Source organism: Geotrypetes seraphini, chromosome 8, assembly GCF_902459505.1.
Source record: "Geotrypetes seraphini chromosome 8, aGeoSer1.1, whole genome shotgun sequence".
Lineage (NCBI taxonomy): Eukaryota > Metazoa > Chordata > Amphibia > Gymnophiona > Dermophiidae > Geotrypetes > Geotrypetes seraphini.
Window position 1 is genome coordinate 8394200 of NC_047091.1, and position 20854 is coordinate 8415053.

Below are 20854 nucleotides of genomic sequence, written 5' to 3' on the forward strand. Positions count from 1 at the left end.
TGAGAGGCTCCTCTAAAGACTGGTCACACTGGATGGGTTTCATTTCATATGTCCAGTGTTGAATTCTGGCTACCTTAATCTTTGTTTAGTGTAAAATGGCTCTGGGTGACCCAAGACTTAGGGTGCCTGCGTGGAGCCTTAGGTCGGCCAACACCAGTTGGAAAAACTACAATTATGTTAAATTCAGTATGGATAAATCATTTTCACTAACCTCACTATACCCATGGGAACAACCTCTTTTTTTTAATTTTTTTTATAAAGGTAGAGATAATGGGATTTTATGTACTTCTTTTTGGCAGGGACACATATTTGAAAGGTCAGGACTAGATGGCTAGGTCCTGAAGTTTAAAAAAAAAAAAATCTACCCCAAAATGATTTGCCCCATCCCATGATCACTCACAGAATTTAATGACATGGTCAAGTCTTGAACTCCAGTGTCAGGATTTCTGCCTGGCTGACTTCTCTGTTCGTCATGTGCGATGTCATTAGCCATCGTGACCCAAATATACACCAGTGTACCAAAACATGGATAGAAGAGAAAAACTCCCGATCTTTAACCTTTACAATTTATTTTGGTAAAAATAAAAAATACCCGGATATATCTGGAGTAATAACATGAGCGATAGGAAGAAACGGCAAACAGCAACTGGAATTAGGATTAGGGCTGTTTGTGCTTGGTGGTTTTCGGAGAAGTTGAATGCACGAAGAAGTTTCGTGCGGCCAAGTCTGAAACTTATGAGCTCTTTCCTCTTTCAATTTGTGGTTTGCAGTGTTCGGTATTTCGAAAGACATTCCTGGCACCACCAGGAGCCCTACAGCACATCCTACAATCCCAGCCGTAGCCGTGAGCCCTGAGAAGAAAGGTGAGCGTGTCTGTCAATGATTGTGCACTGCTAGAATTAAAAATGTTCATATTTTGATAGGATGATTTCTTTGAATTTTATGACTTGCATTTAGAAATTAGCTAAACTATTTAAGTTTGCCCATAAACCATCCATTTATTTCTTTTTAATAATTTATATTCCGCCTCTCCTACAATTCTATGCGGATTACAAATTATTCAGGTACCGAGCATGTTTCCCTAACTGTCCTGGTGGGCTCCCACTCTATCTAGTGTCCCTGGCGCAATGGGGATTAAAGGGTCTTTTTACTAAGGCCCCGCTAACTGTTTTAGCATGCGCTAAACGCTAACACGTCCATTATAGTCTGTGGATAAGAACATAAGAAGTTGCCTCCACTGGGTCAGACCAGAGGTCCATCGCGCCCAGCGGTCCGCTCCCGCGGCGGCCCATCAGGTCTGTGACCTGTGAAGTGGTTTCTGACCACTTCTATAACCTACCTCTAGTTCTATCTGTACCCCTCAATCCCCTTATCCTCCAGGAACCTATCCAAACCTTCCTTGAACCCCTGTAGTGTGCTCTGGCCTATCACACCTTCCGGAAGCGCGTTCCATGTGTCCACCACCCTCTGGGTAAAAAAGAACTTCCTAGCATTTGTTCTAAACCTGTCCCCTTTAGAGTTTAGCATGCGCTAAAACGGCAAGCGCTCCTTAGTAAAAGGACCCCTAAGTGACTTGCCTGGGGTCACAAGGAGCAGTGCAAGATTTGAACCCATAACCTCAGGGTGCCGAGGCTGTAGCTCGAGCCACTGCACCACACACTCCCACTGGGAGTCAAAAAAATAATAATTACCTTAATAATAAAACTTCCTTATTCCATTTGGTCAGATCTCGAATCTTCTCAGTCTCTAATTTGGAAATTTTCAGGGGCAGGAAAGACAGACTTTTAAGAACATTGAAAGGACCGGAGAGGACTGAAGGAAGTTGACAGCGGAAAGGATGTATGAATGCGTTTGCCACTAGCAAACGCTTGATCCCAATGTAGGGTTCCCTTTTATCAAACCGCGGTAGAGCTTTTTACTGCAGGCAGGCAAGGTAAATGCTCCAACGCTCGTTCACTTCCTATGAGCGTCGGAGCATTTACCTCGCCGGCCGGCGGTAAAAAGCTCTACCACGGTTTGATAAAAGGAGCCCTTTAGTTGGTTGTTATGTATACGTTTGTTTGTTTATTAAATTTGATATATCGCTTATCTTTTTCCGTACAAAGCAGGTTAGATGTTTTTTGTTCCTTTTCCCCCCCCCACCTTGTCTGTTCCGATTTTCTGTTTCATAGCTGTAGATTTTAAAAGTTCATAGAATATTCTCCTGCTTGGCCAGTCTTTTCATCCTACAGTAAGTAGGATGAAAATAGGTTGCTGATATGATTGGAAGCCCCTGCTGGCATTATCTGGAATAATATTGCCTCATTCCTGCGTTGTCCTGGGTGAATTAGAGGGACCCTATCCAGTGGTGTAGTAAGGGAGGAGTGGGGGCCATGCTTGTGGCGAGGGGAGGAGTGGGAAGAGGCAGATGGGTGCCGGTGCCCCTACCAACATGGTGCCCAGGGCGGACCCCTCCTCCCTTACTATGGGTGCCGTACCTCTAGTTGTCTGCCACACGCAACAACTTCAACGTGTCCCTCGCAACCGCATCAGCTCTCCCGGGTGCCGCACATAGTAAGTGACATCGGAGGGAGAGCCGCTGGGGTCGCAAGGAGTACTCTGAAGATGTTACGGCGTATGGGGGAAGGAAGGGGGGTGGAGACGAGGGCGCGGGAGGGGCGCCTCTTACCCTCACTACGCCACAGACCCTCTATTGGTTTCCCCAATCGCAAATTCGGTTATTTGTGATTTTTTTTTTTAAGCCTTGATTTTTAATTGAGAAACGCTGCCCTGGACATCCCCGAGACCTTACCTGGTGGTCTAGAGGTGACACGGGGCAGGAGCGATCTTCCTGCTTTCCTGCCTTGTGCTGTGAATTCCCGTGGTCTCACGAGACTACAACGGAAACTCCCGTTGTAGTCTCGTGAGACCACAGGAACTAACAGCATGGGTGCACTGCACGGGGCAGGAGCGTAGGAAGATCGCTCCTGTCCGGTGTCGCCGCTAGACCACCAGGTAAGGTCGGGGAGGCAGGAGGTGGTCGGGGGTGGGTCAGAGCCAGGCCAAAAAATTATTCACAATTTTCCCTAATCACGGGCCGGCTCTGCCCCTAACCCCCGCGAATATTGAGGGTCTGCTGTACTTACTCCAGTTCCTCCTTTTTGCAGACCATGTTCTACTGGCGGTGCTGGTCATAGGAAGCTTCCTGCTGGCCATATCTGGCCTCATCCTGCTGGCATTTCTCTGCTGGAAGAAAAGGTGGGTGAAGTTCAATTTATTTAATATACCGCTGACATAAAAGCAGGAGGTAAATCGAAGTGGTGTACAGTTAAAAAAAAAAAAAATTAAAAATAAACGAATTAAAAATTAAATAGGGAAGAAAACAAAAGAGTGAAACAAAACGTAAAAAACACAAATTGAGAGCATGAGGAAAGAGGGAATCGGCGGATAACAATAAAAAGGTTGGTGAAAGGGATGAACAATGTGGTAGGGGGAGGAAACGGAGAATTTAGTTCTGCCCACACTCATTTCCTAAAGCCAGGAGTGCAACTTTTGAGAGAAGCCGCTGCCAAAAGGAAGTAAATTAAGAGCTGAAGGCCAAGGAGAAGTACGAGTAGTAGGCCTTTAATTGTACCTTGAAGGTCGCAAATGCTGAAATCCGGGCTCACGGCAATTGTGCAAAACTGAACAAAGCAGCCCCCTTCCCACTCAAACCGTCTCCAAAACGTCTGCGGCATCTATAGAGCTCAAGAGATATAGAGTGTACACAAGCATTCGTCTTCCTTCCTTCTTGCTTGCTGCCTTGATTAACTGTGAATTCTAATATAATCTAGTTCTTCGATTTATATACCAGGTCAACTCTCAGCAGAGCTCGACTTGGTTTACAAGTACAGTGGTACCTCGGTTTGCGAGTGTTTTGCAACTTGGTGCCTCGTAAACCGAGCTTGCCTCGCTATACGAGCGCCCCCCCCAACGATCCGGCATCCCCCTCCCACTCATGTTGCCCTCCCTCCATTGCGATCCTACTTCCCTCCCCCCCCCAAGCAGTCAATGACACCCTTTACCCGACTTGGCACCAGTGCCGGTGCCCAAAGATTCTCCCTCTTCTGGCGCGGCCTGGACTGGGCAGTGTGTCGGAGATCCTCCTTTTTCTGGTCTGGGCTGGGCTGGCTTTGAGCATTTGCGCATGCTCAAAGCCTTCTGGTCTCGCTCTCTCCGAGATTGAGAGCGAGACCAGAAGGCTTTGAGCATGCGCAAATGCTCAAAGCCAGCCCAGCCCAGCCCAGAAGGATGATCTCCGACGCACCGCTCAGCCGCGCCAGAAGAGGGAGGATCTTCGGGCACCGGCACTGGTGCCAAGTTGGGTAAAGGGTGTCATTGACTGTTCGGGGAGGGGGGGATAGTAGGATCGCGGTGGAGGGGGGGCAATGCAAGCAGGGGGGGATGCCGGATCGCGGGGTGGGGATTGGAACAGCATCGGATTCCTCAAGGGGGGGGAGAATGGAGCAGCGCTGGTAGCCTCGGGGGGGGGGGGGAGGAAGTGGAACCAATCAAAGCAGTTTCCCTTACTTCCCATGGGGAAACTTGCTTTGATATACGAGCAATTTGGTTTACGAGCATAATTCGTTCCACTGTAATTAAAAAAAGCGCACAAGAGCATAAGAGAAAATAAGTGTTGTAGAGCAATCAATTCGTCGAATCTTTAGGTAAACTGTTCAAGTATTGTGTAAATAATAAAGTTTTTAGGACTTTACGAAATTGTTGTAACTGACCTATCAATCTAACAGAGTCAGGAAGACCAGTCCACTTTTCTACCCGTTTATAAGCAAAAGATTGACTGAGTTTCCCGGCTGAAGGAAGGGAACAGTAGTAGTAAGGAAGTTCTTCTTCACCCAGAGAATGGTGGAAAACTGGAACACTCTTCTGGAGGCTGTTATAGGGAAAAACACCCTCCAGGGACTCAAGACAAAGTTAGACAAGTTCCTGCTGAACCAGAACGTACGCAGGTAAGGCTAGACTCAGGGCACTGATCTTTGACCTAAGGGCCGCCGCGGGAACGGACTGCTGGGCACGATGGACCACTGGTCTGACCCAGCAGCAGCAATTCTTATGTATTCCTCGAATGGCAAGATCTAAGGGTATTCCAGTCTAAAGGGACCAAAGGGCCAAATATTCCATAGAGAAGCTTAAAAATGACGCAGGTGCATTTAAACTGGATCCTAAAATGGATTGGGAGCCAATGAAGCTTATTCTACCATGATACAGGCTTTTTCTACCAGTCTTGATTTCATATGCCCAGTGGTGTAGTAAGGGGGGGGTGCAGTCCACACCGGGCGCCGTCTTGCTAGGGGCGCCAGCAACCCTCCTCCTCTCTGTCTCCCCGCTCCTCCCCCTGCCATGCGTGCACGCCCCTTGCCTTCCTCCTGTACCTTTTTTTTACTTCTCTGGCATGATCAACGTTGCCCGCGTCAGCATCGATGCTCTCTCTTATTTCCGGGTCCTGTGCCTAGGGAGTGACGTCAAAGGGCGAGCCGACACCAACGCAGGCATGCTGCTCGTGTCAGAGAAGTTAAAAGATACGGGGAATGAGAAGGAGCGTGTGCACGCGGCAGAGGGTTTTTTTGTTTTTTGCCACCGCCACAGGCGCCTCCCACCCTCGCTACTCCACTGCGTATGCCTTCTGATTTCTTACCAAGAAATACGTATGTATTTGGTCATCCTCTGTAGGTGCCTAAAATGCTGCTCTGGTAGAGTAGTCAAATTCCTCTAAGTTATGTTATTTGCGGTCTTATATCCTGCCAGATCCTCCTAAGTGGAGCATATATTGATTCACCATTTTTGTCAAGTGTGTCTTTCATAATTAGATTGTAAGCTCTTTTGAGCAGGGACCATCTCTTGTGCATTTAATGTACAGCGCTTTGTGCATCTGGTAGCACTAAGAAATAATGAATAGTAATAGTGTTATTTTATTTTCTTTCTTACAGGAAGGGCGCAGCCGAAATGTCCTGCAGCTTCTTGACAGGTACTTGCAAGCCAGGAACATGAGCGAAATGTTCTTGGGTATAACTGGATACATGATTTCACTCCTTGTTCATATTTTTGTGTGTCTTGGGTTGCTCTGGCTTTATGTTGGTCGATTGGTATGTAAAATTGATGGTGTATGATATTCTTGTCTCAGAAGGAAGCCTGGCATAAAAAGGCAAACTTTGGGGGGGGGGGTAATGGATTTGCGAGTCAAAGAGGTGAGCAGATCTCTACCTGGAGGCGGCCTGCAATAAGCCTGGGAGGGGGCGCTGGCCCGAATATAAACTGGGACCCCCATTTTTGGGCCAATTTTTTGACCCCAAAATCCCAGTTTATATTCGAGTATATATGGTCGTTACTTGATGAATGAATTCCACGGTCTTGGATTTTGCGTTTTTGCCTTCACCTCTATTTTTCATCTCTCAGGTTATCGACGGAAGGAATCTGGTCAGGCCTGCTGCAGGGGGTCAGTCCAACCTTACACTGTGGAAAACTGTGCCCTGGACCCTAACGGAGCTCCCACAGCAGGTGAGATGGCCTTGGGCAGTAGTGAATGCAGAGAGAGGAAGAAGGCCATGCCTAGGGGTGCCAGAGATGTGCGGCTGCCTCGTTCCTCTGACCAAAGAGACGGTAAACTGTTCCATTCTTACGGGACAGAGGGATGCCTCTCTGCTAAAACTGGGTTTTGGCAAAGGGATTTTTTTTTTCACTCACCATTTTTTTTAATAGCAAAAATATCCTGTTGGTTTGGGGTTTTTTTTTAATGAAAAATAAAAAATCAGAGCAGAGGCTTGCTAAATCTTCATTCTAGTATTTCTGTACTCTTATAAGAATCGGCTGTATTTTATATCATTGTTTGGAAAACAAACAGGAGAAACCGTCTTCACACCAGTGAACATTAAGAAACAACGATGAAGGTGACCAATTGGTGCTCATTCTCTTTTATTGCAATACACTTGACACGATCGCGTTTTGGCCCAAAAGGGCCTGCCTCAGGAGTCTTGTTAAAACGTAATAGATTAGATGTTCAGATTCACATACTCTTATTGTTCATCGAGTTGCAGTTAGCATCACACGCTGTCTTTTCAAGTGGTGGTGGTGCCCGGAGGAATTCCCAAAACCCAGTAGTTTATCCGAGTTTTGGAAGTCCTGAGCTCGGAGGCCACGTCTGGAAGCCTTTGAGCGTCCGCGACCATCGCCGCAATGTCATATGCACGCGCGCACGTGGGTGACGTCATTGCATCGACGTCCACACGTGCACGAAGGCTTCCAAATGTGGCCTTCGAGCTCGGGGAGGTTTGTGTGGGGAGCAGGGCTGGGGGAGGAACAGGGCGGGGCTGGAGGCAGAAGGGGCGGGGCCAGACATCCTCTTTTTTTCAAAGAGGAAACTGACAACCTTAGCTATGATAGTATACCAAGTTTTTAATAAACATAAAGTTTGCACAAGCATAAGTTAGGCATTTATATTCTAGGTAGTTTAATAAGTGTTTTTTCTGCCCATAATACTATATTAAAATTAGGAATCTTATCTTGATTAGAAAGTTTACTTTTTAAAATACAGTGTTCCCCCGGTCGTTCACGGTTGGCGGTTCGCGGTCCAAGTCAGTCGCAGTATTTTCCGACCACGAACCGCCAACAAGGAGAGGGCAGCGGGAGAGGCAGGAGAGAGCAGCCGGAGCGCCGTGAATACAAGAAATCACTCGCGGTATTCTCCGACCGCCTTTTCCTGCACTAAGTCAGGTCTTATTCAATCAGGAGCTGCTTTGACAAGCAGCTCCTGATTGGATAAGGCCCGATTTAGTGCAGGAAGAGGCAGTCGGAGCATACCACGAGTGATTTCCTGCACTCGCGGCGCTCTGGCTGCTCTCCCGCTGCCCTCTTCAGTCTCCCCCATGCAAAACCGTATTCGTGGTTTTTCAAGATTCGCGGGGGTTCCTGGAATGGAACACCCACGAATATTGGGGAGTACTGTATTAGGCCATAGAATTTACTTTCAGAAAGATGCATTCCAGGACCATCATGCGAGGCCTTTAAAGGCTGCTTTCGTTTCTCTCTGTTACAGATTACGCGGAACCAGATCTGGCGCAGGTTTCATGGACTAATCAGAAATGCTCCTCTACCTTCAAACCAGACCCCGATGAAGGCTACATGCTCCCTCTAGTGGTGAGCCACTATGATGTGCCAGGAAAGCACCATGAGTATGCGGAGCCCCTGCCGCCGGAGCCAGAGTATGCCACACCGTTCACTGACCAAGGCCTTGAGCCCATCACTTCCAGAAAAAACATCTGTGTGGTTAAAGTCACCCCGCTGTCTCACGGGAACGCCTCGATGCCTTCCGCAGCCCTCTCTGCTCAGTCCCCATATGACTTCCCGTTACCAAGAGGGAAAGGCATGGAAGAAAGGACTAATAGCACAGGGGCAGAGTACCCCAGGGGCTACAGCAAAGCAAGCACTATATATGCAGAGCCGCAGCCAGAAAGGACAGACCCACAATACCACATCTATCATGAGCCTTTGTGAAACTGCAGGGGACGGTGGGGGAGAGAACAAAATAGACAATTTACTGTCAACATTTCCTACCCCCCTCTTCATGGATCTCTGAAAATGATAGGCAGTGACTGTGATGCTCCCATGGAGTCTTCTGGATGGGGGGGAAGATGTTATTTCCTCTTATGTATAAGTATGTTAAGTCTGCCTTAGGGGTGTCTCAAGACATCCAACAGCTGCTCCAAGAAGAACAGTCCCTCTGCTATCCACACTTAGGCAATTTGAACAGAGGAAGGAAAACATTTAGTGTACACAGTGCCAGAGAGACATTATATTGTAATTCACAGGGTTACATTATCCCTATCCCAAAGAACTTTTGTCATTGTGCAAGAAGGTTAAGTGACATAAGGGTCATGGAGAGGGCAATGGACATAAGCTCCCAGTTTTATGCTCTAACCGTTCTGATACCCCCTCCCACCCCTTTGCACAGGAGCTCCAATTTCTTTCTGGAATTTTGTGAGCTGAAACCATCCCTCTCCTGTTCTAGCATTTGATATGCACTTGTGAAGTAATTGAGGTTTTTTTTGTGAATGTCCACAGCTGTGCGTTGTGTGTTTGTCCCTGTTTTGTGTCTTTGCTTGTATGTCCTGTTCTTTAATTTCTAAATCTATAGTAGAGAATAACATGGGGACAAATTTGTCCCTGTCCCCGCAAGAACTCAATTTCCACATCCCCGCAAGTTTTGTCATTGTTCCTGTCCCTGCCCCATTCCTGTAAACTCTGCCTTAATCGCACAAGCCTCGAACACTTATGATTTTAAAGTATTTGAGTCTTGTACAGATGAGGACGGAGCTTAGGCATTGGTGGAATGAGGCATTATGACATCACAATCTGAGCTCTAGAATGTTGCTACCTATGATTTTAAAATGTGTGAGGCTTGTGCACATGAAAAGAACTCATAGGGACGGGAAAATGTTCCTGCGGAGACGGGGAAAAATGTTTCCCCGTCTCATTCTCTAATCTACAGCACATCACTCGCTTCTATGCAGTAGCGTAGTGAGGGGGGGAGGAGGAGTGATCTTCCTAAGGGCACGGCACCCCTCCTCCTCTCCTCGCTGCGCGCTCCGTACCTTTTTTGCTTCCCCGGCGCATGGTTGCTGCCCGCATTTGAATCGGCGCTCTCTCTGATGTCACTTCCAGGACCCGCGCCTGGGAAGTGACGTCAAAGGGCAAACTGACACGGGCATGATGCTCATGCCGGAGAAATTAAAGAAGTATGGGGAAAAGGAAGACAGGCACGCAGGAGTGGGGCACCGCTTATCCTCACTACGCCACTGCTTCCATGCCATTCCTTTCTAGCCTTTCCCTCACATTTTCTGTCATACTACCTAAGCCTCGGGCCCCAATGACTCCATGCCCTGAAGCAGCAGAGATGCCCCCTCCAGTAGCTACATAAGAATTGCCATACTGGGTCAAAGCAAAGGTCCATCAAGGCCAGCATCCTGTTTCCAACAGTGGCCAACCCAAGTACCTGGCAGAAACCCAAAGAGCGGCAACATTCCAGAGCAGATATTGTGATGTCATAATGCCTCATTCCACCAGTGCCTAAGAACCAAACTCATCAGTGATGTCACAATGGCTTCACTGTCCTATACTTGGCTCACATAAGCCTAGCCATACTGGGTCAGACTAGTGGTCTATCTAGCCCAGAATCCTGTTTCCACAGTGGCCAATCCAGGTCACAAGCACCGAGCAAAAACTCAAATGGTAGCAACATTCCATGCTAGCAGACCCAAGTCTCCCCCCCATGTCTGTCTCAATAGCAGACTATGGACTTTTCCTCCAGGAACTTGTGCAAAAGCCATTTTTAAACCCAGCTACGTTAACCGCTGTTACCACGTCCTCTGGCAAGGCGTTCCATTCTCTGAGTGGAAAAATATTTATAAGTTATATAAGTGGAAATCCATTCCATGAGACTGTGCCATACCCTGGTCTCTCTAAAGTTACTCTCTTCCACCTGATGTTGTTCTTTGCCTTTATATTCTCAATAGCTATGTGAATGGTTTTTTTTAAGGCTCATACATTTTATGAAAGAAAATTCTATATTATATAATATATTGTATTTTTATAATCGTACCAGATTTGATTTTAGGTTGGTTACAACTCATGTTTTTATAAAATTTCCCAATAACCTGCTCGGTTTGCAACTGTGAAGGTGATGTAGAATATTATGGATCACCCTTCTATAAGGTCACTTGCTGCTCTGTAAAGTTTGTATGTTATTTGTAAACTGCCCTATGATGTCTACAGTACAAGTGGGATATGAACTTGCAATAAACCATACGCCTTAGCAAGACTATGGAATCTCTTTGACAATGAACTTGCTTTTGTTACATCTGTGCCTCCTATAAAATATTATTGACTTTAGGTAGTGGTATTTTTATTTATTGTATTTAATTTTTATTGCAAACAAAATATTTCAATTGTAACCATTAAACTGCACCTTCAAATAACACTATTATCGATGGATCTAACTTCCTATTCTGGTTTTCATTTTTTAATGATTTGAAGAAAAATATCTGAGGAAAGTTTCCAATGACCTATTCCTGGCCAGATCCAAAGGCCTCTACTCTATCCTCATCCTTCTCAATCTATCTGCCGCCTTTGATACTGTTGATCATGGGCAGCAGAACGCCATTTTGTTTGGGGGGGTCCCTAGGGCTCTGCACAAGTAGAATTCTGCAGCACGGCCTCTCACCAGCTCCTGAATCCCCCACCCATCTCCTCCCGGCAGTGGCGTATCAAGGGGGGAGCATGGGGGCAGTTCATCCCGGGTGCAGACTTTGATGGGGTGATTCAGGGGGTGGCATCATGGTCCGGGAACTTCCTCTCTGCCGGGTCCCGCCTTCCCAGAAGCAGGCGGCATCGGCAGAGAGAAAGGCCCGATGCCGGCAGAGCAGTGAGTTGAGGCTGCCAACAAAGAGAGAACACACATTACCTCTGGGCCTGCCTTCTAAAGCAGTGGTGAACAGGCTTCTTGTGGCCCAGCCCACCGGGGCCTTCCCTCTGCCGTATCACTGATGATGCGGCAGAGAGAAGCCTTGCCGGAGCAGGCCACAAGCAGCCCATTTGGTGCTGCTGCTGTCGTTTGAGGCCCGAAGGAATGTCAAATCTCATGGTGCGGGGATCACTTGGGTCTGGAGGAATGGAAAACTGTTATCTTTGTAGTTTTTGAGAGTTTTTTTCCTTCCCTTTCCTATTGTTTTTAACCTTAATTGTTTTTCTCTTATCAATCAAATTGTATTTCTTTCTTTGCCTTTCCTTGTGGTTTATTATGTTTGTATAAGTTGGTTTTTATTATGTTTAGTAGATTTAGTCCCTGTGTTAGTTGTATTTGTTTCCCCTAACTTTGTAATTTTTATCGATTTGTACATCGCTTATAATTTGGAATAGGCGATTGATCAAATTTTATAATAAACTTGATACAGGGGGATTGGAGGGAGGGATGGAAAGCTGCCCCTCACTATCTTCCTTCACATATATCCACCTATGATCCCCCCTCCCCTGTGAGCTCCACTCAGCTGGTAATTCCCTCCTATTTGTGCCCTTCTCTTGAACTGCCAACTCCAGATTCTGTCCCTTCTGCCTTGCTGCGCCGTATGCTCGTTCCAAGCTGCCCTGCGGTGAGCTCCGTCTTTGGCAGTGTTCAAGGCCCAGTTAAAAGTCCACCTCTTCGAGACTGCTTTCGACTCTTAACTCCTCTCACCTTGGGTTCTGCATCCCTAACCCTAAATGTCACGTCTCTCCGTCCAAGTTAGATTGTAAGCTCTTCTGAGCAGGGACTATCTATTAAATGTCAAAATGTTCAGTGCTGTAATAGTAGTTCCCATCTATATAGCAAGCTGTGGCATAGCCAGACAAAGTATTTTGAGTGGGCCTAAACCCAAACTAGGTAGCTGCGTCTGGAGGGCCTCAAGCCACTGGCGTAGTGAGGGTGAACAGTGCCCAAGGCGATGACACCCCTCCCCGCCCCCTGTACCTTTTTAACTTTGGTGCCAGCAGCCACCAGCTTACTGCCCTCGTCGGCTTCGGCAGTCTCTCTGACATCACTTCCGAGGCTTGGGTCCCAGAAGTGACGTCAGAGAGAGCGCCAAAGCCATCGCTGGCAGTAAGTTGGTGTTTGCTCTTGCCGAAGTTAAAAAGGACGGGGAAGGGAAGGGTTAAGCAACTTGGCCAGGGTCACAAGGAGCCAGAGTGGGAATTGAACCCAGTTCCCTGGGTATTTAGCCCACTGCACTAACTTCTCCATTGTCTACATTTCAGTGGTTACTGGTCAGTTTTCAAAGGGTTTAGGAGCCTAGCTTTGGGAGTTGGGTTCTTAATTTGTCCCCTCTGAAAACTGAGCAGAGACAGCTTTCTAAATTTAGGATCTGAAAGTGGTGTCTGGAGGAGCAGAGAGGAAGTTAGGCCCTGGACACTGATTTTTCAGCACTTAGCACTGGCACTTAAAGCTAGTAAAATGAATTACAAGTCAAAAGGTAGTCTCCTGAGTTAACGTACAAGTGAATTTTTAGACAAAACTTTAGGTTGAAAATCTGCATAAATATGGACATATGAAAATCAACCCAGGTAAGCTTATAACAGAGTGCCTAAGTAAATAGGGCAGGAAGGTGTCTATGTTTCACCTATTAAGACAGAAAGGGAACTATCTATTTTTATAAAATACTAGCACTAGTGAAGGGAGGGAGAAAATAAAACATTTTGTTATACAGTAATGATTTGATAATCCTATGACTTGGGAATGTAGACTTCCACTTAGTAAAATTTGTTGAAATATAATTAAAAAGAACGATAACAGTAACTATGAAAATGTACTCTGAGCTAGGCAAAGTAACCAATGGTTAGGTTAAAGAACTATATCCGCCATATCTCCTATTGCGGTCAATGTAAAATCGTTGGGAGGAAGGAGAGTTTGCTAGGAGTTGTAATAGAATAACGGTGTTGGGAAGATGTCTTGTAATTTTCGAGTGTGTTGAAAAATGTTCAATAAAAAGATTTGTATAGCTACTAAATTTCACAGTTACTGTTTCTTGTATCTTTTTCATTTAATAATTATATATATTATGGTGATGTGCTCAGACCGTTAACCCAATAAATAGTGAAGTCACTATCTTGAGTTTAACAAGGGGACCATCATTGCAACCACCTGTCCCCGGCCCTCCCTAATTGATCTTAAACCAAAGGAGGGGGAATTGTCATCCAGGACTACATAGAGTACAAGGAAGAAGCTTTACGTCAATTACATGACACCACGTACTATACAAGGCTACAGCAAGATCCCACTATGCAAATTAAAACAACAATAGATGAAATGATAAATATTGCCAGGGACCAACAAATACTTACTACTAAAGAAATTAAATTCTTAACTAGCGATTTTCCCAGGATACCCAAAATTAGAGAATGACACGGTGGCGGTTTACCCGCGGCCGTCGCATTTTAGCCGCGGGTCACCCGCCGAAAACGGGGAAGAAAACTAGCAGTCGCTGCGGCGACGGGGACAAGGCCATTCACCGCCCGCGGGGCGGTGAATGGTCTTGTCCCCCGCAGTGAGGCATGAAGGATCGCGCGGTCCCCGCAGCTCACACCCGCCCGCCCAATCGATTCCAGTGTCCAGCCAGCTCTCTCCCCTCTCCTCACCCCAGTCCGCAGATCATCCTCCTCGGCGACCCGCACGCTACCAGAGAGCCGCGCACACCCGCCACTGCTCAGCCTCGATCTTCTGCTCTGACGCAACCGGAAACAGGAAGTTGCAGCAGAGCAGAAGATCGAACACTGAGCAGCCGCGCGTGTGCGGCTCCCTGGGAAAGCGCGCAGGTTGCCGAAAAAGAAAACCCACAAACCAAGGTGAGGAGAAGGGAGAGAGCCGGCCAAACACCAGGATCGACCGGGCAGGCAGGTAGTGGCCGCGGGGATCGTGCGATCGCTAGTGTTCTCGGCTCAAATTGGAAGGAGGGAGTGAAAGGAAAAAGGCTTATATGGATGCAGCGGGGACGGTGACGGGGCGGTGAATGGGATGGCAGTGGCGGTGACGGGGCGGTGAAAGGGATGGCGGTGACGGTGACGGGGCGGTGAAGGGATCGGCGGTGACGGGGCGGTGCAGAGGATGGTGGGGTGGTGACGGGGACAGATTTTTTCCCCGTGTCATTCTCTACCCAAAATCAATTTTATACCTAAAATACATAAATCAGACACAAAACCACCGGGCCGCCCAATAGTTGTCGGAATAGGCTCAGTTTTAGAGCCTATTTCCCAATATTTGGACAGTCAACTTAAACATCTGGTTCCTCGGGCTGAGTCATATATTAAAAATTCGTCTCATTTTCTACAGGTAATAGAACAATATTCTCAAAATTCAATCATGGAAAATTCAATATTAGTGACGGCAGACGTAGTGTCATTATATACCAACGTTCCACAAAAAGAAGCAATAAATCTAGTTAAAACTCAATTATTGAAACTCCAATTAACAGACCTTAAAACATCTTTACTTACAAATCTAGCTGAATTAGTTATATACAACAATTACTTCAAATTTGAAAATGACATCTTTTTACAAACAAAGGGGGTAGCGATGGGGGCTACAGTAGCCCCCACACTGGCTTGCCTATACATGACTCAGTTCGAGGAAAAACATGTTTACACATCACCACACTTCCAGCAAGTTGCATGCTGGAAGCGTTTCATAGATGACATCTTTTTTGTGTGGAGTGGTGGAGAAGAAAATTTAAATATATTTCTGGAAGAACTCGATCATAAAGATGAAAATATAACTTTTACATATACATCAAATAAAAATCAAGTGACATTTCTAGACATAAAGATTATCAAACAAAATCAATATATCTCCACCACTCTACACAAAAAGTCATCGGATAGAAATACTTTATTACAGTATCAGAGTTTTCACCCACGGGCACTAAGAAACAGTATTCCTACTGGGCAGTTTCTCCGATTACGGAGAATCTGCTCAGAGGCAACTGATTTTGAGAAAGAAGCTAATGAAATGTATAGTAAATTTATTCACAGAGGATATCCTGCGAAAACCGTTAAGAAAGCGTGGAAAAGGGCAAAAAATTGTCACCGATCATGGTTGATGCAAGATAAGCAAAACAAGAAAGAAGAGCAAAATATAGTTTGTGTTATGCCCTATTCCAATAAGAGCAAAGCCATAAAACACATCATATTGAAACATTGGAAAATATTGCAGTATTATCCATCTTTGCACAAACAACCTAAATTTGCCTTTTCTAGAGCAAAAAACATGGGCGAACAGTTAAAACACAACTTAAACCACTATAACACCAGAAATAAATTGCCCCACAAACCTTGCGGCAAATGCAGGGTCTGCAGTTACATATCACACACGGATTACATAGAGATACCGGGAGTGGAAAGACGACATTTTAAATTAAATACAGGAACAGATTGTGAATCAAAAAAAGTTATTTATTGCATACAGTGTCCTTGTAAAAAAACTTTACATAGGCCAAACGATTCGTATGATAAAAACACGAATCATAGAACATCTGAGCAATATAAGAAAAAATCGAGTCTCCGCCCCCCTGGTATCTCATTGGATGGAGAAATCACATGCACTGGAAGATCTTAAATACACAGTGTTAATACAGATTTACAACACAGAAGGGGATATATCAAAGATATTAATCCAGAAAGAACAGAGGTTTATATATAACTGGCAGACCCTGCATCCAAGAGGTTTGAATGTGGATATAGAGTGGTTAGCCATATAATACAACACTGAAAGTCCCCGAAGGAATTTACATCCGGGGTTTTAATGTGTCCAGCCTCTTCCCGTTCAGGTCCCTATATAAGCAAATAGTCAGAGTTAAGTTACTCAGATGGCCTGAAGATTTTAAACGATTCTGGTCCCAGCGAGCCAGTATCAGGTAATAAGATAATTTTAAGAATTGTAACAGTAGTTAGAAGAGATGTAGTTTGGATCACACTGTATAACATATATGGTTTTTGAAACTAAGTAGAAGCAATGAATAAAATTTGATTTGATTTAATCTTCTAGTGTCCCTCCCCGACGAAGAAGACGAAACTCGAGTCGGGGGGACGGAAACGATGAGGACAAAGATAAAAGTTTTTGGATTTTAAACAACATTATTTCTGTTAGAGCACAGTCACCATTGAGATTTAACAAGACCAAGTTCAACAAAAAACCTCTCTATGCAGATAAGTACAAATACAACCGATGAACTGGTTTAAGATCAATTAGGGAGGGCCGGGGACAGGTGGTTGCAATGATGGTCCCCTTGTTAAACTCAAGATAGTGACTTCACTATTTATTGGGTTAACGGTCTGAGCACATCACCATAATATATATAATTATTAAATGAAAAAGATACAAGAAACAGTAACTGTGAAATTTAGTAGCTATATAATTGAGAGTTGTTAACAGAATATCACTGTATATCTTCCTATTATTATCTAACAATAAAAAGATTTGAACATAAAATACTAGCACAAATCTTGTAGAAATCACCCCTGGATGGAAGGCAGAGACATAAGACCCTGCTGCGACAGAAGTGAAAATATACAGTCAAACCTTGGTTTGCGAGTGTTTTGCAAGACGAGCAAAACATTAGCAAAATTGGCGCCTCGGAAACTGAGTTACGTGATCTGGCATCCCCCCCCCCCGCGATCCTACATCCCCCCCTGAGCACCGAAACGACATCCCTTACACCTATTGGGCACCGGCACCAATGCACACGGCACCAATGCCGGTGCCCGAAGATCCTCCCTCTTCTGTGCTGGGCGGTGCATCGGAGATCCTCCCTCTTACCTGTGCTGGACTGGGCTTTGAGCATTTGCGCATGCTTAAAGCCTTCTGGTCTCGCTCTCTCAGATATTCTCAGATTCAGAATCTAGGAGAGAGTGAGACCAGAAGGCCTCGAGCATGCACAAATGCTCAAGGCCCAGTCCAGCCCAGCCCAGGCAAGAGGGAGGATCTCCGATGCACCGACCAGCCCAGAAGAGGGCTTTGCGTTGGTGCTGGTGACAGTGCCCAATTGGGGTAAGGAATGTCATTTTGGTGCTCGGGGGGGGGTGTAGGAGCAGGGGGGGGAATTCTGGTTCGCAGGGGGGGATGCCGGATCGTGAGGGAGGGGGGTATGGAGCAGCATCGGTGGCCTCAAAGGGGGGGAATGGAGCAGCGTCGGTAGCCTCAGTGGGAGGGAGGAGGAGGAGGAGGTGGAACGAATCAAAGCGAGTTTCCCTTACTTCCTATGGGGAAACTCACTTTGATATACGAGCAATTTGGTTTACGAGCATGTTTCTGGAACGAATTATGCTCGTAAACCAAGGTTCCACTGTATGTAGGAATCTTATAAACTTCGCCCCTGAACACATCGACTGTGCAAGTGTCCACTGGCCTGGCCAGTGCAATTTAACTTTATAGAGCTCATTTATGCATGTAAATCAGCATTTTAATTTATAAAATTACCCTCCACAAGTCCCATGTAAGACAGCTAATAAAAAGCATATTATTGATATTCAGTGATTCTCTGCTGGGACCTAAGTTAATGTTTTCAACCTAGTCAGGATTTCACAGGGGGGAAGAGAATCAACCTACAAGCTGGATTGTGTCAGTATTCCATGAAAGGGTGTTATATCTGGCTGGGAACATTTAATTTTGCTCTTTTAGGCTCTGATAACAGGCTATCTATGTGAGAGGTCCAAAAAGGCACCTATCTTAGATCTAGTTGAGTGGAAGGTGATGAGGAAAGGAAGGTTACCAGTGGTGTGCCTCAAGGTTCTGTTTTCGGGCCTGTTCTTTTTAACATTTTTATAAATGATATTGCTGAAGGGTTGTCGGGTAAGATTTGCCTCTTTGCGGATGATAACAAAATCTGCAATAGAGTAAGCACGCCAGATGGTGTGAATAGCAGATAGAAAGACCTGGCGAAGCTCGAAGAATGGTCTGAAATTTGGCAGCTAAAATTTAATGCTAAGAAATGCAAGGTCATGCATTTGGACTGCAAAAATCCAAGGGAACGGTAGTTTAGGGGGGTGAACTTATGTGCACGACAGAAGAGTGGAACTTGGGTGCGATCGTATGTGATGATTTTAAGGTGGCCAAACAGGTTGAAAAAGGGATGACGAAAGCTGGAAGGATGCTAGGGTGCATAGGGTGGGGTATGGCCAGTAGGAAAAAGGAGGTATTGATGCCCCTGTATAAGACTCTGGTAAGACCTCATTCAGAATATTGTGTGCAATTCTTGAGACTACACTTTTAAAAAGATATAAAAAGGATGGAGTCGGTCCAGAGGAAGGCTACTAAAATGGTGCGTGGTCTTTGTCATAAGGCGTATGGGGACAGACTTAAAGATCGTAATCTATATACTTTGGAGGAAAGGCGGAAAAGAGGAGATATAATAGAGACGTTTAAATACCTACGTAGCATAAATGCGCATGTGTCGAGTCTTTCATTTAAAAGGAAGCTCTGGAATGAGAGGGCATAGGATGAAGTTAAGAGGTGATAGGCTCAGGAGTAATCTAAGGAAATACTTTTTTACAGAAAGGGTGGTAGATGTGTGGAACTGTCTCCCGGTAGAGATGGTGGAGACAGAGGCTGTGTCTTCGGGAGAAGAGATAATGGTTACTGCGGATGGACAGACTGGATGGGCCATTTGGCCTTTATCTGCTATGTTTCTATGGATCTTTACAAATTAGGCTCCAAGATCCGGCCCCAAGAGCAGATAAATGCTGATGGAAAAATGTACACCTGCTAAAAGGCAGGCATAAATACAAATATGTGATGTATGCATGTACATTGCATATTTTATAACTCTTTCCCTGCAACCAAAGACCCCAGTTAACCGCTGTAATTTGATGTCTGGTTTTTATAAATAAATAAAACTCCTCAAAGATTACAATTGTATTAAGTGATCCAAACTTTCTTCAATCACATAACTGGCTTTGCCCCCACTTTTTCCCAAACACTATTCTATGCATCCGTCTGTGAAGAAATTTTTACTGATGTTACTCCTGCATGCAGCTTCACACTCAAATTCAGCCACCGCTAGGAAAAGGCTCTTTTGCTTGAATTTGACCATATTATATGTGCCAGCATCGCAGTTCTATTTCATCTGTGTTCTACTGCATTGGCCATATTATATACCAGCAACACAATTTCTCCCCTCCCAACCCTAGTTCATGTGTTCTATCGCACTAGCCAAATTATATATCAGCAACACAGCTTCCCTCCTCTGAGTCTTATTCCATCTGTGTTCTATTGCATTGGCCTAGACTTATTTCATTTGCGTTGGTATTACATTGGCTCCCCTATTCTTAATATACTGTACAGTACATCCTTTTTCTAACTTCCTTTAAAGTTGCCACCCTTTAAAAAAACTATGGCAAAAAATATAACAGAATAACCAACGAAATAAAATGCCACCATACTCTTCTGTTCCACCAAGAATTAAATGGGGGTGGGGGGCGCCCGGACGCAAGATCACTGACAGCCCCAGCTGCAAAAATTATGCTTCCGAAATCTCTTGATGTCGATTCCGCACAGAAAGATCCGAAAATCGAATCAACCCGCGTGCTAAACACAGCAGAAGCCCTTTTTAAACGTTTCCCTCCGCAGGGAGTCCAGGGGATTCGTCCAGGTACCTTTCACAGTGCAGGCGAACATTACCAAACGAGAATAAAATGCCTTTGTAGCACTTATCAAAATATTATCTTGTCATTAGTATAACTGCAAAACAGATTTTAGTTTTTTTTTTCCAACATCCCCTCATCCTCTTCTCTCCAAGAGGCTCGAAAAAAAGCGTCTAACGTTAATTATGTAAAGACAGCGGGGACGCTGGGAAACATAGAGGCATGCTGGGAAGGATAGTCCGGAAAAGGCTCGTGTTTTGCTGTTCGAAAAAAAACAACGGTGAAATTTAACCGGTTTTATAACAAGAGCTACTGAGTGCAATAAAAAAAACAAAAACAAACGAGAGAGATCACGGCAGGAGGCAGCATCACCTCCTCGTCTGGCCAACGGGGCGCTTTCGGTTTGGGCGCGTCTTCCGCTGTGGTTGATATGGCCCCTCCCCCTCTTTAATATTTATTTTGAAAGCGGGAGGAATGAGCTGATTTTTCAAGAAACTGTATGTTCAGAAAAGCACAACGAGGACAAAACTGTGTTTTAAAATGATAATAAATTGAACAAACAATAAGAGCTTTAAAAATGCAATGTGAAAAAAATCTGAGGGGGCACCCGGATTTGAACCGGGGACCACTTGATCTGCAGTCAAATGCTCTACCACTGAGCTATACCCCC

At 45.4% G+C, this 20854-nt stretch overlaps 1 protein-coding gene, 1 long non-coding RNA gene and 2 other non-coding genes across 6 annotated transcripts in view; 1 reads left to right on the plus strand and 3 right to left on the minus strand.

The window, feature by feature from the left end:
- LOC117364602 (discoidin, CUB and LCCL domain-containing protein 1-like) overlaps positions 1 to 9287 on the plus strand; it is a 94711-nt gene extending 85424 nt beyond the window's left edge. For 2 of the 3 annotated variants that reach the window (XM_033953973.1, XM_033953970.1), the window contains 5 exons: positions 771 to 863; positions 3147 to 3237; positions 5964 to 6001; positions 6430 to 6633; positions 8066 to 9287. In XM_033953973.1, coding sequence (XP_033809864.1) covers positions 771 to 863; positions 3147 to 3237; positions 5964 to 6001; positions 6430 to 6633; positions 8066 to 8523 — 884 coding nt within the window. In that variant the 3' untranslated portion in view covers positions 8524 to 9287. The remainder of the gene's footprint in view (positions 1 to 770; positions 864 to 3146; positions 3238 to 5963; positions 6002 to 6429; positions 6634 to 8065) is intronic. The other variant, XM_033953972.1, reaches the window with a different exon arrangement.
- On the minus strand, positions 599 to 20126 carry LOC117364604. Its single transcript, XR_004540279.1, has 3 exons — positions 19984 to 20126; positions 3126 to 3225; positions 599 to 851 (listed from the first exon to the last, which is right to left on the minus strand). It is a non-coding gene; the product is annotated as an uncharacterized LOC117364604 (long non-coding RNA).
- On the minus strand, positions 20016 to 20152 carry LOC117366242. The gene has a single exon (XR_004540519.1). It is a non-coding gene; the product is annotated as a U11 spliceosomal RNA (small nuclear RNA).
- A 630-nt stretch (positions 20153 to 20782) lies between these two features.
- Positions 20783 to 20854, minus strand: TRNAC-GCA. The gene has a single exon. It is a non-coding gene; the product is annotated as a tRNA-Cys (tRNA).